Source organism: Akebia trifoliata, chromosome 8 (assembly GCF_017979445.1).
Source record: "Akebia trifoliata isolate Shusen 1 chromosome 8, ASM1797944v1, whole genome shotgun sequence".
Lineage (NCBI taxonomy): Eukaryota > Viridiplantae > Streptophyta > Magnoliopsida > Ranunculales > Lardizabalaceae > Akebia > Akebia trifoliata.
Window position 1 is genome coordinate 52,681,423 of NC_141382.1, and position 14,371 is coordinate 52,695,793.

Below are 14,371 nucleotides of genomic sequence, written 5' to 3' on the forward strand. Positions count from 1 at the left end.
AAGAAAAGAGGGAATGGATTCTCTAGGAGGTGCACTACTTTGGTGAAGGAACAACGAGCCAGAATTTATATCCTTCGGCGTTGTGCCACCATGCTTCTTTGCTGGTATATCCAAGGAGATGACTAGGGGACACAAAATTGCCCCAATTATTATTATGATTATTATTATGTTTCTCCTCTTTTTTGCGTAGCTGGAGTGCGGGACTAATTCGGTCTTGTGTCTATGGGCGACCACTAATTCTCCCTTAATATCGTTTCTTTTTTTTACCCAATCGGTTGGAAGTTGATTGGGTTTAAGGGCATGGGAGAGGTATGTGGCTGCATTGTAGCTTTTTAACGAATTGGGTTCCAGACTAATGGTGTTGCTATATATGGGGATTTCAGCTTGAAAGTTTGCTTTGTAGAGGTTGGGGTAAGAGTGGACTAAATGAGTATTGTAAGAGGGTGGGTTCTTTATGTTTCTTGTTTTGTATTTTTGACATGGAGGCATTAAATGCATTCATGTTATAATACAAGGTTGTAATTTGGTGACTTATGTGTTATAACTTGCTAAATATTACCTACTATTTCTAAAACTTATAATTCCATGTTTCACTACCCACACAGACACACATGTACAAGCATTTCCATGGATGAAAATGTTAATCAATATAGTATTAAATATGATACATCATAATACAATACATCTTGATGATATCAGAATATTAGAATGAGATTAGGATTATATCAACTAATTAAGATAGTTACGCACATAATTATGTACTGTGTAGACTTGTTCCTTTTCACGGGAGACCGTACCCTTCAATAATTTGAATTATATAGCATATCTCTAGCACATGAACTTTCAATCTGGTAGAAGCCTAGATTTATAACTTAAACCCCTTAACCTGAATTCCAACTTATTTTTTTGGACGGTGAAATACAATAGTGAAGCATCTAACTCCTAATAGTGATTTTTTATCCACTCTTTCTCTATGTCGTCGTGAAAAATTTACCCAAGGATCCACCTGATCAGGCAACTCTAATTAATCATTATTTGCTAGTGGAGAAGTACAATTACTTACAACCTCGGCGTAATTGAACACAAAATCATCCAACTGCGCGCTAATAGACTTGAGCCAATTGAAACCTGAAAACCTATGCAATTTTCTTTCTTTCTTAACTTGTTTCCTCTTCCCACATAATTTCTTTGTGCCACATTGACCCTAGAAAACACCAAAAATATAATTGTAATGTCACACGGTGCATGTTTGACACAAAAATACTAATCTAATGGCTAATAACATTAGAAATACTCTAGCCCGACAATGTTATTCAGGTCAATATTGGTGAGTCAAGTCCAGGGAAAAGAAAACAACTTATTGTTGTTTACCCCACACCAAAGAATAGGCTATTGTTTGCTTTCCCTCCACTTTGGTGCACCAGGAAGCCTTATTAGCTAATTAATCAAGGCTGGGAGCTTGTGGATCCTCTCTAGTACTTGTTTTTCCCCTTGTAGGGCCTTAAAGTACTTTCTTAAATGATTGAAGGCGCCATGATGTAAAAAAATAACACTTCATCCTTTTAGGGTTCATGGCTTAGATTAGATTTTAAAAAAATCAATAATTTTTGTTTTCTCATGAAAAGCTTTCCAAACTTTATAATAAAAAAAAAACTTGGGAAAGTAAGTCATTTGCCTTATCTTTTTTTCAACATGGCGCTTTCCCATCTGTTTAAAACGCTACGGGGTGCTACTGGGATAAAAAAAAAAAAAAGTGCTGAACAGATCAGCCCCAACTATGTTATTTACGCTAGCCTTACTCATAATATGATTCAAGAAGAAAATTAGGGTACATAATTGATCAATTTGAGGATAATTTAATTTACCAATAAATACAGAGGAATGATGGATGTCTTCATCAAGGGTACATTATTTCTAGAGTTCTCTAAATTTAGATCCTGATTCAACACGAAAAGGAGAGAGTCAATTTTGAGAGGGAGCATTTATTTTTATTTTGTTTTCTCCTGATAAGCAAGCATTGAAGTTGGCAAAACTCATCCTATATATTATTATTATTATATATTAAAAGAAAAAAAGAGAATAATTAGAAGGAAGCAATGGTAATGAACTCCTACAATAAATCCAAAATTAGCTCTGGAGTGGGTATTGGTTGCATCCACATTAACCATAATTGAAGCTGAGAATAGAGGAGGCCATCAACAAGTTTTGATAATAATATATATATGCAAAGCATGATGTAGCCTGTAGGACACCCCAACAAGTACAGATCCTCATATTCTCCAAATTGTATTCTTCATATATTAATCTAGTACTACGAAACAACTTTGTAATGTCGTCATGGATTTGTTGAAGAAGTCTTTGTAAGATGAGTTTGAATTTTTTTTACTTATAATTTATTTTATTAAGTAAAATATTCTTATCTTTGAGTAATTATGGCCAAACAATTTATTTCTTAGTGTAGTACATCAGGCGTCTGCGAGGGCAAACTTGATCCTTTTCTTAGGATTCTTTACGGAGAGAGAACCCCATGAAATCCTTGAGTTTGTGCACTTGTTTTGTGACGTCCTTGGGTGAGATATACATGATAATGTAGACGATATCGATACAAGGCATTAAGTTTAGAACCCTGTAATATGGTACAGTTCCTTTATGGCATGGTTATATTGTAGGTGGCGATTCTTGCCACGTACAATCAAATAAGTGGCAATTTAATATACGGAAAATTACTTAATAGAACCTGCAGGAGGGACATGTTTCTAACGGCATCATGAGTTATGGGGTGGTACCTTAACATGCCAACTAGTAAAATCTTTCTTTCTTAATGTCCCCTCACGTTGATAAAATGACAATCCAAATCGTCATATCCTTGATCTTGACTATTCATGTTGAAATGTCGATATCAACAATTGTTACAAGGTGGATCTTGAGAATTTGAATGTTGATCTCGATTATTTATGTTCAACCTTCAAGATTTATGGATTTACAATCTTTTGATCTTGACATTTGTAAAAGATGACTTCCACGATTAGATCAAGATCAATCTCAATAATTAAATTGTCAATCTCAACAATTTAAATCATGAATCTCACCGATTGAAAGGGGGTAATAAGAGGACATTTAGAACGAGAAAAAGTTTATTAAAAAGACCAACAAATTATTTATTAGAAAGAAATCCCTCTTGTAGGGGGGCAGGGTGCATTAAGTAGTTTTCCCTTAAATATACTAGGTTGTAGTAATTTCATCGGGTCCCATTATATGTATATTTTTCCATCATATTTGAATAATAATTTTGGGAGAGAGACTTCACATATCAAAATCAAAATGGGGCATGGCATAGTACAATGATAGTGTGTGCAGTGGGTCAAGATATCATATCAAAGATATAAATGTTATGCATAAAACTTAAAGCTGCCGCTCACTATCCAATGTTGGTTTTCTCTTTTTTATATTTAATTAATTAAAATAATGTAATCTTATTTAGCAGGAGAACATGAAGCGCCATGTGGACAATGAGATCGGGGAAAAGAGGCGGCCTATTTTTCCTGTAGCGCTCTTCATAATTAGAAAAAAAAAAAAAAAAACAATTTAGTCCTCTTGTACTCATGGTTTAGACTAGATTTGAAAATCAGAAAAAGAATGTTTTCTATAAATTGTTACGTCGGTTTATAAGTCATAACTCTATTTTTTTTTTTGGATACTCTCAACGTATAAGGTGAACGTATAAAGTGAGCTTTTTATTTTTATTTTTTATTTTTATGATGGATGGGATTTTGGACTTGTAAACCCGACTAATAGAGGTAAGACAACTGTCCTCTTAAAGCACCATATCTTGTCCAAATCCCCTGAGTACATATAATATCTTACAAATCACACATACCAAGTATACATGAATAAATCTGTGTGGATGGTCAATGAGAGATTTGAACTTAAGATCTCTCATTTTTTACAAGGATGCCTTGGGCATTGCATCCAATGCTCATTGGTTCAACGTATAAGGTCGATATTGTAATAAAAAATGAGCCCAATATATATATTTGGTTCAATGCATAAGGTTTGTATTGTAATAAGAAATGAGATTTGAATATATTGATAGAAACCTAATCTTTGACAAATATCTTTTACACCCTAACCAATAAATAGAGAAACTATACTATTGACTCATGGACATGCACCACTCAATATTGGTGGGTCACGAAGCACATTTTGAATTAACGAAAGCAATGGGATTGGAGTTCTTAGCAACTCCATGGTAAATTGTCACAAACAACCAAATGGTTTACTAATTGCAATTCTCACTATCAACTTTCAGAGGTTGAAATTCACGGAGTTGAACTTTAAAAATCTAATTCTCAAGAGCACAACTTTGCAAACCAAACAACCCTTTATTACGTTGTTGAATATCATAAATGGTACCTAATGGAACAATATAATATGGTTATAAAATACTAAAGCTCTATTTAATTTGCTACATTTAGCTTTTGGATATATATATATATATATATATATACACATAATTGTATTTCTTGTTTCTCAATTTTTTTTTTCTTTCTTTCTTTAAAGTACATGTTAAAACCAAAGAAAACCTAAATGTGGGTTCCACTGCAAAATACTTGCCGGCCAATAAAGTCATTGGAGCATTATCTCATATTTAAAGGAAAAGTCATATGAGACTGCTTGTAAAGGTTTATTATGTTATTCTTAAATAATGCGCTACAAACTCAACATTTTGAAGTGAAATGAAAGTCCATTAATTACCATGACTATGAAGGATAGAAATGCAAAGAGTCCTGAAGGAGTGACCCCAAGAAGATTGACTTCAATTCACAATTTACTGACTCTAATGGTTCCCCGTTCACACACATACATGTAAACAATGTGCGAAAAGTGTCAATTTTAATGTCACTCCAACATTTTCCACAGGAAATTTCATAAGAAGCAAGAAACTAATATGATAGATGATTTATTCATTTTTATATTTTAAGTTATTAATAATAGGGTAGTTGATTAAGTAAGAGATATATTGGGTCAGAATTATGTATAAATATTTGAGAGAGAGAGAAATTGGATAAGTCTCCTAAATTACTAGAAAATAATTAGTTGATTAGCAAATGCTGATGAGCAAGCGACCATGGGATTTTATACAAGGAACTCATGGACAGTAATAACCCTGGGATGATGCTCGGGATTCACACAAAATTGATGACAAAAGATAATCCAGTCTTAGTAGTTTGGAAGATAGATAAGATGGTATAAAGGGCAGGAGAGGGTTGGAGGAGTTGATTAAAGTTGTGGGGTCTTTGGGGTTGTTTCCCTAGTCATTGGGAAATGTAAATGCACATATGCGCATTCATTGTCTTGTCCTCTTTGTGTAATCTTTCCTTTTTATTATTTATAAATATTATATAATATACAAAAGTAGTGGACCTCACCTCAAATTATACATGTTATTTAATATACATGTCAATGTTATTTAATTAAAAAAGAGGTGTTTGGTCGGGCATTGATGAGTTGTTGTTACTCTCACTCCAAGTCCCAAACTCAAAGGGGGTTGAATTGGGGTGTGGGTGTGCTCACTGGATCTCGTATCACATGATTCCGTGTGTCTTGAATGACATCTGCACCTGTGAAGAAAAAATCTCTTATGACCCCCTCCTTTCCCTTGGAGTGTTTGACAATAGGAAGATAAAATGGGTTTGCTCCCTCCTTTGACATTGTGTTGGGTTTTTCTTTTACGTGGATGGATTCTTTGCTTGATCTTCAATATTATCAATTGGCACACATTGACAAGATTCTCCTTTTTTTTTTTTTTTCTTATCTAAATGTACTTAATTATCCTTTCTATTAAATAAAAAAAAAAAAGTGAGATTAACTTTATTGGCACATTCAACATAATCTCTGCCATCCTTGAAAATCATAGTTAAGGGTGTAAATCAGGTTGGGCTGGGCAGGGTATTAAGTATTCACGGCATGGACAACTTAACTTTGAAGGATAAAATGTTATAGATTTTCTTGTCCTTAAAACTCAACTCAGTAATTCAATTAGAGAACTTGGGTCATGCATGATCCTCTTCTATTATCTTAGCAATTAAATGACTAAGTACAAGGTAATTTTTTTGACTTTTGAAAATTGAGATAGTCAGATGAGGGTAATTTGATAATGTAGAATTATAGAAAGAAAATAGAAGGGTGGGATGGTAACCTAGTCATTTGAGACATGGGCATCACTCCTTTTCCCATTGCTTCTGCGTTTCTTTTTATTCACTTGGGTGGGTGACTCATGACTGTGTGTGGGACTGTGGGTTGGCTTTTTGTATTTTTTTGCTGCTTTAGAGAGAAGGGAAGTTGGGAATAAAGCGATAGATAGTTAATGCAAAATCTGGAAGCACCACTCTCTTGCTCTTGTGTTTGGTTTTGATGTTACCAACAACAACAACAACGAGAGGGCTAGTTTGATTCCATTTCGTTTACTGTGTGGATTGGGTTGAGTTGTTGTCGGTGAGGACTGAGTAGTGAACAGTGGAAGAGTGAAGAGTGAAGAGTGAAGAGGGGGTCTGTTTTGGTTTCTCTAAATTCCATCTTCACTGTAGATATGCTCTGTCTCAAAGCAGAAGCTCTGGGACATGAACATGAACATGACCTCTACCCTCCTCCCCATGCTCTCATTCTCCCTATGAATTTGTAAGAACACCCACTTACCCCATTGCCCATTCTCTAACTTCTACGTTTTTATTCCTTATTACTGTTGTGTAAGTTTTGGTATGTAGTAGGGGACTTTTCTGTTGATTTGATTATGATGATGATCCACAGTGGTAACACAATTCAGAAATATGTACGGAAGGTAAAGAGTGGTGGTTGGTGGGGTTCACAGTCTCGGCTTTCTATTGGGTCATCTTCTTCTATTTCAATTGATGGGTTGGACTTGGAGGTGGAGGTGGAAGTGGAGGTGTGCACCTATTTTATTTTTCTTCCTTCCCTTTTAATAACGTTTCCAATAATTATATAAGGAGATGGAGTCATGGAGTCTAGTTTTACCACTTTCATATTCATTTTCATGTTTTGCTTGAATGGAGGAAACTCAAAATCAATTCAGATAAAATCAAAATGTGTCTCTAAATATATCTATTTAGATACAATGTCCACTTCTTATTTAGATTCAATGGTTCTCAATAGCAATTTTCTTCTTTTTCTTCAACAATCGTCTGTCTGGTTGTGATAGTACAATTTTTCTCAGGATACTAAGACCAAAGATGAAGGAAGTGGAAGAGATAAGGGCGGGAAGGTATGGGTTTACAGATCCCAGCTTGAGAAGGATGTAAGTGTCTGTAAATTTGAGATGAAAATTGATGCGTATTTTTCTATTCACATGGAGTTTCCTATCTCATGTTAGTTGGAAATTTTCTTTGCTTTGTCGTTGTTTCGTGCCTGGCAGCAAGCATGCTTTTCTTTCTATTTGACTCATTCCCAATCTAATTTGTTTTATGTGATATTAGCTCGTTATCAAGAAAGATAAATACTTTTTATTGAGTATTTCTTATGAGTTGGTTTTCTGGGGATTGTTCTGCTAATTATTCAATGAAAATCCTCAAAGACAATTATAGGTTTTGGTTTGGTGGTCATTTTGAGATAGGTCTCGGCTACCCCAAGTTTTGATACAATCTCAGGTAGAGTCATAACCCATTTCCAACTCCCTACGTCTCCAAAGAGACTTGGGTTGGGGAGTTTTTTTACCGAGTCCATTTGGCACTGAAGATTAATTGTAAAGAAGCTATCCTTGAATGTTCAGACTTGATCTGTGGAGGCCACACACACTCTCATACCCTTAGAATATACTTGAATCGATGAGTTTCTCCATTCAACTGGGTACTGTACTCAAACTAGACACTTGAATGGACTACTTGTGTAGGACTCGTTTAGGATACTGTCCTTTTAGCAAAGTCGTGTTTGACATTTAATGAGTGCAATTCCCGTTAGGAAAATGGTTTAAGTTGTAATCACTCAGCCCAAAAAATTGATACCCATCCCAATTGCTAACCAGTTATTGCAACTCCCCAACTTTTACTTGCCAAAAGTTTTTGTTTTCTGGATTATTCTTGTTACTATACATTTTCTCTAAATCACTTCTATATAATTTTTAACATGTTAAAGATCGACTAATCAAAAAAGGAGGAAAAAAGGTTTGTGCAAGATTTCTAGAAAGTAGAGAAGCATGGTCATATTCATGGTTAAAATTCTCATCTTAAGGCAATGTTTCGGTCAGGAGAAGAATCGAGACAGTCTCGACTGAAACATTTGATTCTTCAAATAGAAACCATACACTGTAAACAACCATTTCCCCCATGCTTTGTAAGCATAGGTTGGCTGTGTTGATCAAGGAAGAAGGTGATAGAATAGAAGGAAGATTGGTTAAAGTGGAATTCCCTCATACTGTACTAAATTTACAGGATTCAACAATGTTGGACATGAGCAATTAATACTTAGATTTTTGTCATTTACTAAAACTCTTAACTTTGTTTTGTACCTGAGAAACTGATGCTTAAATTATTGTCCAAAATTATTTTAAAGGGTAATTGATGGGATATTATGACTTCCACAACTATTTATACCCTAACTATGGTGCAAAGTTCGCCTACTGAACCTTTCAAAGCTTTTGCCTAGGAAAATTTCTAGCTCAAAAGCAGCTTGATTAGCCATCTCACCAACTGTTTTTCTTTGCATGATCAAAATGAAGAGGGTGATAACAGAGACATATTTACCGATCAAAAAAAAATAACAGACATATTTCCATTCCTATTATTGTTAGAATCATCTGATTGGGCTAATATTTGGAGGTTACGAGATTGTTCTCCTTTGTGCGACCCATTGATCCAATTCATGTTCATCATTTGCATGGTATTGATTATAAAATTAGAAGTGGCAGTCCTCTAATAAAATCCTAGCAACATCCCAATGTAACTGAAATACACACCAGGCAATATGTTTCCTGGCATTTATTACTAAGTGTATGTTACAGATCAAAAGAATGCAGAAGCGGCTGGAAGAAGAGATTGACTTGCATTTAGCTCTAGCAAGTGCTGTTCAGAACTCTAGTGCACCCCTACCCAATTCTCCTTACCAGCACCCAGATAAGGTTGGTCTCCCTTATTTGGTTTTCCATTCTTTACGGAGTCTCATCTGGTTATCCTTCTTAACATCTCAAGACCATGAACATTGCAGGCCCAGGAGCTCTTGAATAACATAGCTGTGCTGGAGATCACTGTATCAAAGCTTGAAGAAGAATTAGTGGCATTGCATTTTCAGCTTAGTCAGGAGAGGAATGAACGTCGTCTTGCCGAGTACCGTTTAAAACAATTACATTCTCCTTCACCATCACCACTTACCTACTCTCCCACTTCTCCGAAAGAGCTGGTATTCTTTTCTTTTCTTTTCTTTTTTCAAGTTAAAATGCTTTGATGTATGTAGTATGTAGTCCCTAGTCCGTTCAAGTTTCTTAGTCCTTGGTTGAGATATTCTGAGTTAGCTGGGTGCCCAGCTGAGTTCTTTGAGTTTTCTCTGGTTTCCAGCTATCTAAGATTCCTCTTTAATTGACTAAATTCTTTATCTTGTTCAGTTGACTTGGTGGCTTCTATTTGATCAAGTTTCTTTAAAAAAATGTGCCTAGAATACAAAGTTAGGGCCTAGTGATGATAACCCAGAGTATGTATTGCTGGCATGGGGGCAAAGAGAAACTGGTAAATGACAAAAGAAAAGTGGCTAACAGTTAACCTTTTGGTGCAGATCTCAAGACCATGCATTGAAGACAAACAGGAAATGGAGATGGATGATCTGCTTCTACAGACAGATGTGGAGGAGTGGGACAAGGATTATTCTATGGAGCACCTTAGGCACCATCCTAATCAGCTTTCTGAAGAAATGGTGCGGTGCATGAGAAATATTTTTCTCCGCCTAGCAGATTCATCCAAGTTCTCTTCTTCTGGGTGTATGGCTTCACCAGCTTCACCTCAGGGGCACTTCTCCCGTTCTTCCATTACATCTTTTTCAGACTCCTCTGCCATACCTGCATTAATGCATAGTCCCTCTGCTGATTTGCATTATGATTCTGAAGATTTGGCTAAAGAAAACATGTTTGATCCTTATCAAGTTCGTGGGAAGGTAAACTGGACCAAAAATATTGGAATCTACGGTATGGCAGCTGAGGTGTCTTGGATGTCTGTTGGAGAGAAACAGCTCCAGTACGCTGCGGGGGCTCTTAAAAGATTTAGGTTTAATACTTCTACTCTTTTGACACTTCAACATCTAAAGTTCCTTCTTCAGTTGCTTACACATAATGGCTACTCGTTGCTTCTAGAGACCAATTATTGAAAACCGAAGCTGGACTCAAAAATCTTTCTTCTTAGCCCTGAGTTTGTAAGTAATGATTTGGTTATTCCTTCTTTTGTTTACTGCAGGTTGCTTGTTGAACTGTTGGCCAAAGTGAACCCAGCTTGTATGAGTTGCAATGAGAAGCTGGCGTTTTGGATCAACTTGTATAATGCCTTGATTATGCATGTAAGTCCAATTTCCCAACACTCACTAGCATAGATAGTTGTATTAAATTGGCCAAAATTTGAAGTTAGGTTTGGTAAGATTCCAACCAATGTACACTTTGGTTTTCCTGCTTTATATTCTTGGTTTTGCTTGAGTTTTCAGTTAACTCGTGTTGAGCTATCATTGAGTCCAACTCAAGTATTGATATATTTTAACTTGTTGAAAAGTCCACTTCTTCCCATCTACAATGCTGTGGCTGGCAGTGGAAATCATACCCTTCCATGTCCCAATTTCTTTACTTTTGCATGCATTTCATTGCCATCTGTGTATATACTTACATCCCATTCGGCGGCCGAAATTGGGAGCTAAAATTTTGGTCAGGAGATGATCCCCACAAAAAATCAGCCCATTCCGAAACTCTTTACCCCATCAAAAGTGGTTTACAAATAATGTTCTTCTTCAACTTGTAAATTGGGGTTAGAAGTTTTGGAATGGGCTGATTTTTTGTGAGGATGATCTCACCATAGAGAGCATCCTTACAAAAAATCAGCCCATTCCGAAACTTCTAACCCATATAGGACAAAATTTTGGCTTCCGAACATTGCCCTATATATATGTATATGTATGTTTGTGGTACCAAAATAGTCCATAGATATTTTGAATTTGAAATTATCTTTATTATCCCTTTTCTTTCAGGCCTATCTAGCTTATGGAGTTCCAAGGAGTGACATCAAACATTTTTCTTTAATGCAAAAGGTTTGTAATTTGTAATATAATATTGGTTCTTCTTGTAGTTGTTCTCATCTTGATTTTATTTTTCTTAATTGGAACATTGTTGCTCAGTAATATTAACTGAGATGCTATTGATGGAATACAGGCGGCTTACACTGTGGGAGGGCACTCATTCAGCGCAGCGGACATTGAATACGTCATTCTGAAGATGAAACCTCCAGCCCATCGCCCGCAAATAGTATGCATTCTGTATTGACATATTCTGATTGTTGTTTGAGAAATAGATGATGCGATGGGAGCATCGACAATTTGCTCCACATCCCTTATTGCACACATGGCAGACTGTTTCATTCATGTGAAACATTCAATTGGTGAACCCTTCTCTGCTGGGGTATGGCCCCTATTTCAGATTAACATCTCTGACCAGATGACATGTGAACCTTCTTCCTGACTGGTTGTCTTATTATTGGGGCCATTGATTGAATATTCCAGATTGATGATTCGGTGGGCCATAAATTTGATAAATAAGGGAGGGAGCATCTTTCTTGATGCTCATGTGAAGCATCATACGTTCCCTCATCTCACATCTTTCTCTTTTGTGTTCTATTTCCCTATAAACTGGGAATCAAACCCATGGGCCATGACGTCAAATTTGCCGCATGGAACCCCTTCAATTGAATGAGGGGCTTGACACCAGTTGCGCATATATGATGTTGGTAAAGTCTTAATATTCTTCCCTGTCAATGTCAGGCCCTGGTTCTTGCTCTTCATAAATTCAAGATACTGGAGGATCAGAGGAAGTATTCGATCGAGAACCCTGAGCCCCTTGTAGCATTTGCTCTTAGTTGCGGGGTGTATTCTTCTCCTGCAGTAAGAATCTAGCTCCTTATTTGATGAATAAATGAAAGGCTTTATTGAGCTCAGTGTGCATTTATCTTTTTGTAATTTAATTAAATTCTTATTTATAAAATATTATTATCAGTTTGTGAGTCAACTGAGAATTTTTCCTTTATTATATGCTGCAGGTAAGGATCTTCAGGCCTACAAATGTGATTGAGGAGCTCCAAAATTCATTGAGAGATTACATCCAAGCATCCGTGGGTATAAGCAGCAGAGGGAAACTACTAGTGCCGAAGCTGCTTCATTGTTTTGCTAAGGGCATAGTGGAGGAGTCATTGTTGCCTGAATGGATCTGCCGGTTCCTTTCCCCTGAACAAGCTACCTTGGTTCGAGACTGTTCTTCCCATCGCAAGCAGAGGCTTCTAAGCGCTCGAAGCTTCACCGTTGTACCTTTTGATTCAAGGTTCCGATACCTATTCTTGCTGGAAAATGGAAGTACCTAGTAGGCCAAGTGGAGTTGCTCAATGTCTAGTCAGTCACAAATCTGTTTGGTTCAAATTCCTGAGAATTTTTCAGCTGCAGATTGTTTAAATTTGCATCCACCCACCCAGACATCCTACTCCTTCCGAACTGTGGGCAGTTTAGGAAATTCGATTGAGCGAAGAAGACTTTCTAGTGGTAGTCCTATCCTTATCTCGCTAATATCCAGGAAGATTATATTGACCTAGTAGTGTCTGTTTGATCTGGTTCAGGCTATTATAGATTTGATTTTTGATAGGGAAGAGTGCGTGTACAGGAAGATCTGTGAATAAAGAAGTTATATATAAATGAGCTGGGCTTCGAGCATTCTCAGAATCTTTAGACTTGCTGGAATTTCACCCAATTGTGGCCATAATGCTGCATCCTCAAAAAAGTTTTTGGTTAGCAAAATGTAATGGGTCCATCCAATTATTTTAAAGTGGGAGAATATAAATGTCAATGTTGCCATCTTGAATTGCTTCATATTGGCCTCTGGGTGAAGTCATGTGCTGGACCATTTTATTTTGTCTCTCTCATAGCCCCAGTGCCCAAGTTTATAGTTTACCCAATTGTTGTTGTTGTGTGTTTAATGGTGTATCAAATGCAGTGCCACCAACCTAACCACCATATAAGTGGGGGCCATACTTCCAAAGGATGACCATGCACGGCAACTGGGCATTTCATCTTATTACTTTCTGACTGGCTCTGGCATAGATTTAGGATTGTTTTTGGACCATGAATTATTGAAGGAATGGCCTGTGATTCAACAGTCCATATATATATATATATATGGAGATTGAACATTATGGATCTCCTTCTCAAATGTATAATTCAAAATTGTGATTCATTTGTTTTTAATCACTCTACTTGTGCCATGAAACTTTGCAAACCTTAAGGGAAAACTTACCATCATACCAAGCAGGATTTATGTCATGTGACATGAAATTGATACTCATCAACCCCTAATTCTAGAAATATTTTGGTCTCACCAGTCACCCACCTTTATGTCTTACAATTATAGGATTTTCTAACTATTTATTATACGAAAAAGCTAATTGTTTACCCTTCTATATGGTTATTGGTTAATCACAACCAGGGCAGGTGGGCGGGTCGGGCAATTGAATGTTTGTATGAAGGAAATTGGTAGAAGAATTAATTCCATGATTCAACAAATAACCAAAAACGGAAAAAAGCTTCATAGCCACAAGTATCCTACCTAATCGTTTTATAGGCAGAGACATGTGCTCGAAAATGTCGGCAAGGAACACTAAAATACACTTCCCATATAAGTTAAGATGAAAGAGCGATGTAATGATCTCCCTTTTAATTTGCTTCTCTCTCATTTTCACTATTTGGCCCCACCCCCACCCCACCCCACTTGGAAATTAATAATAGTAAGTGATATATATTGAGTGAGAGAGAGGTGAACCGTGTGAACGTGAAATGTGGAGAGATGGGGAAACACAATACAGCCAAATAGGTAGCAGTACCACTATCTAGAGAGAGACATTGTACAGAATAGGTAAGAGTCTCTCACTCCCCCAACCTTATCGAGAAAGATACTTGTCTTGACGAGATCCCTTTCATCCCATCCTGTACTTCTTATTAGCTTTTCTTTTTTGGTAAAATTACTTAAAAAGACCCTAGTAGAGGGATTTCTTTTTAAATAATCCCTAAGTTTTGGGCATTAACTTGATTGTCCATTCAGTAAAAAAATATTTATAAATGGCCACCTCATAATATTTTTGAAATATCC

The 14,371-nt window shown here is 36.4% G+C and overlaps 1 protein-coding gene across 3 annotated transcripts; it reads left to right on the top strand.

The window, feature by feature from the left end:
- Positions 1 to 6,268: 6,268 nt before the first annotated feature.
- LOC147397776 (uncharacterized) lies at positions 6,269 to 13,098 on the top strand. Of its 3 annotated transcripts, none has more exons than XM_086449700.1 (11): positions 6,272 to 6,678; positions 6,808 to 6,943; positions 7,232 to 7,312; positions 9,011 to 9,127; positions 9,214 to 9,405; positions 9,775 to 10,259; positions 10,446 to 10,545; positions 11,221 to 11,280; positions 11,402 to 11,494; positions 12,007 to 12,126; positions 12,282 to 13,098. In XM_086449700.1, exons 1-11 carry the CDS (start codon positions 6,590 to 6,592, stop codon positions 12,597 to 12,599), a joined length of 1,791 nt encoding a protein of 596 aa, XP_086305826.1. In that variant the 5' UTR covers positions 6,272 to 6,589; the 3' UTR covers positions 12,600 to 13,098. The 3 variants fall into 3 exon arrangements, with proteins under 3 accessions (XP_086305829.1, XP_086305826.1, XP_086305827.1); XM_086449701.1 differs by having other exon boundaries at positions 7,232 to 7,279; XM_086449703.1 differs by lacking the exons at positions 12,007 to 12,126; positions 12,282 to 13,098 and adding an exon at positions 11,711 to 12,000 and having other exon boundaries at positions 6,269 to 6,678.
- The last annotated feature ends 1,273 nt before the right edge of the window (positions 13,099 to 14,371 follow it).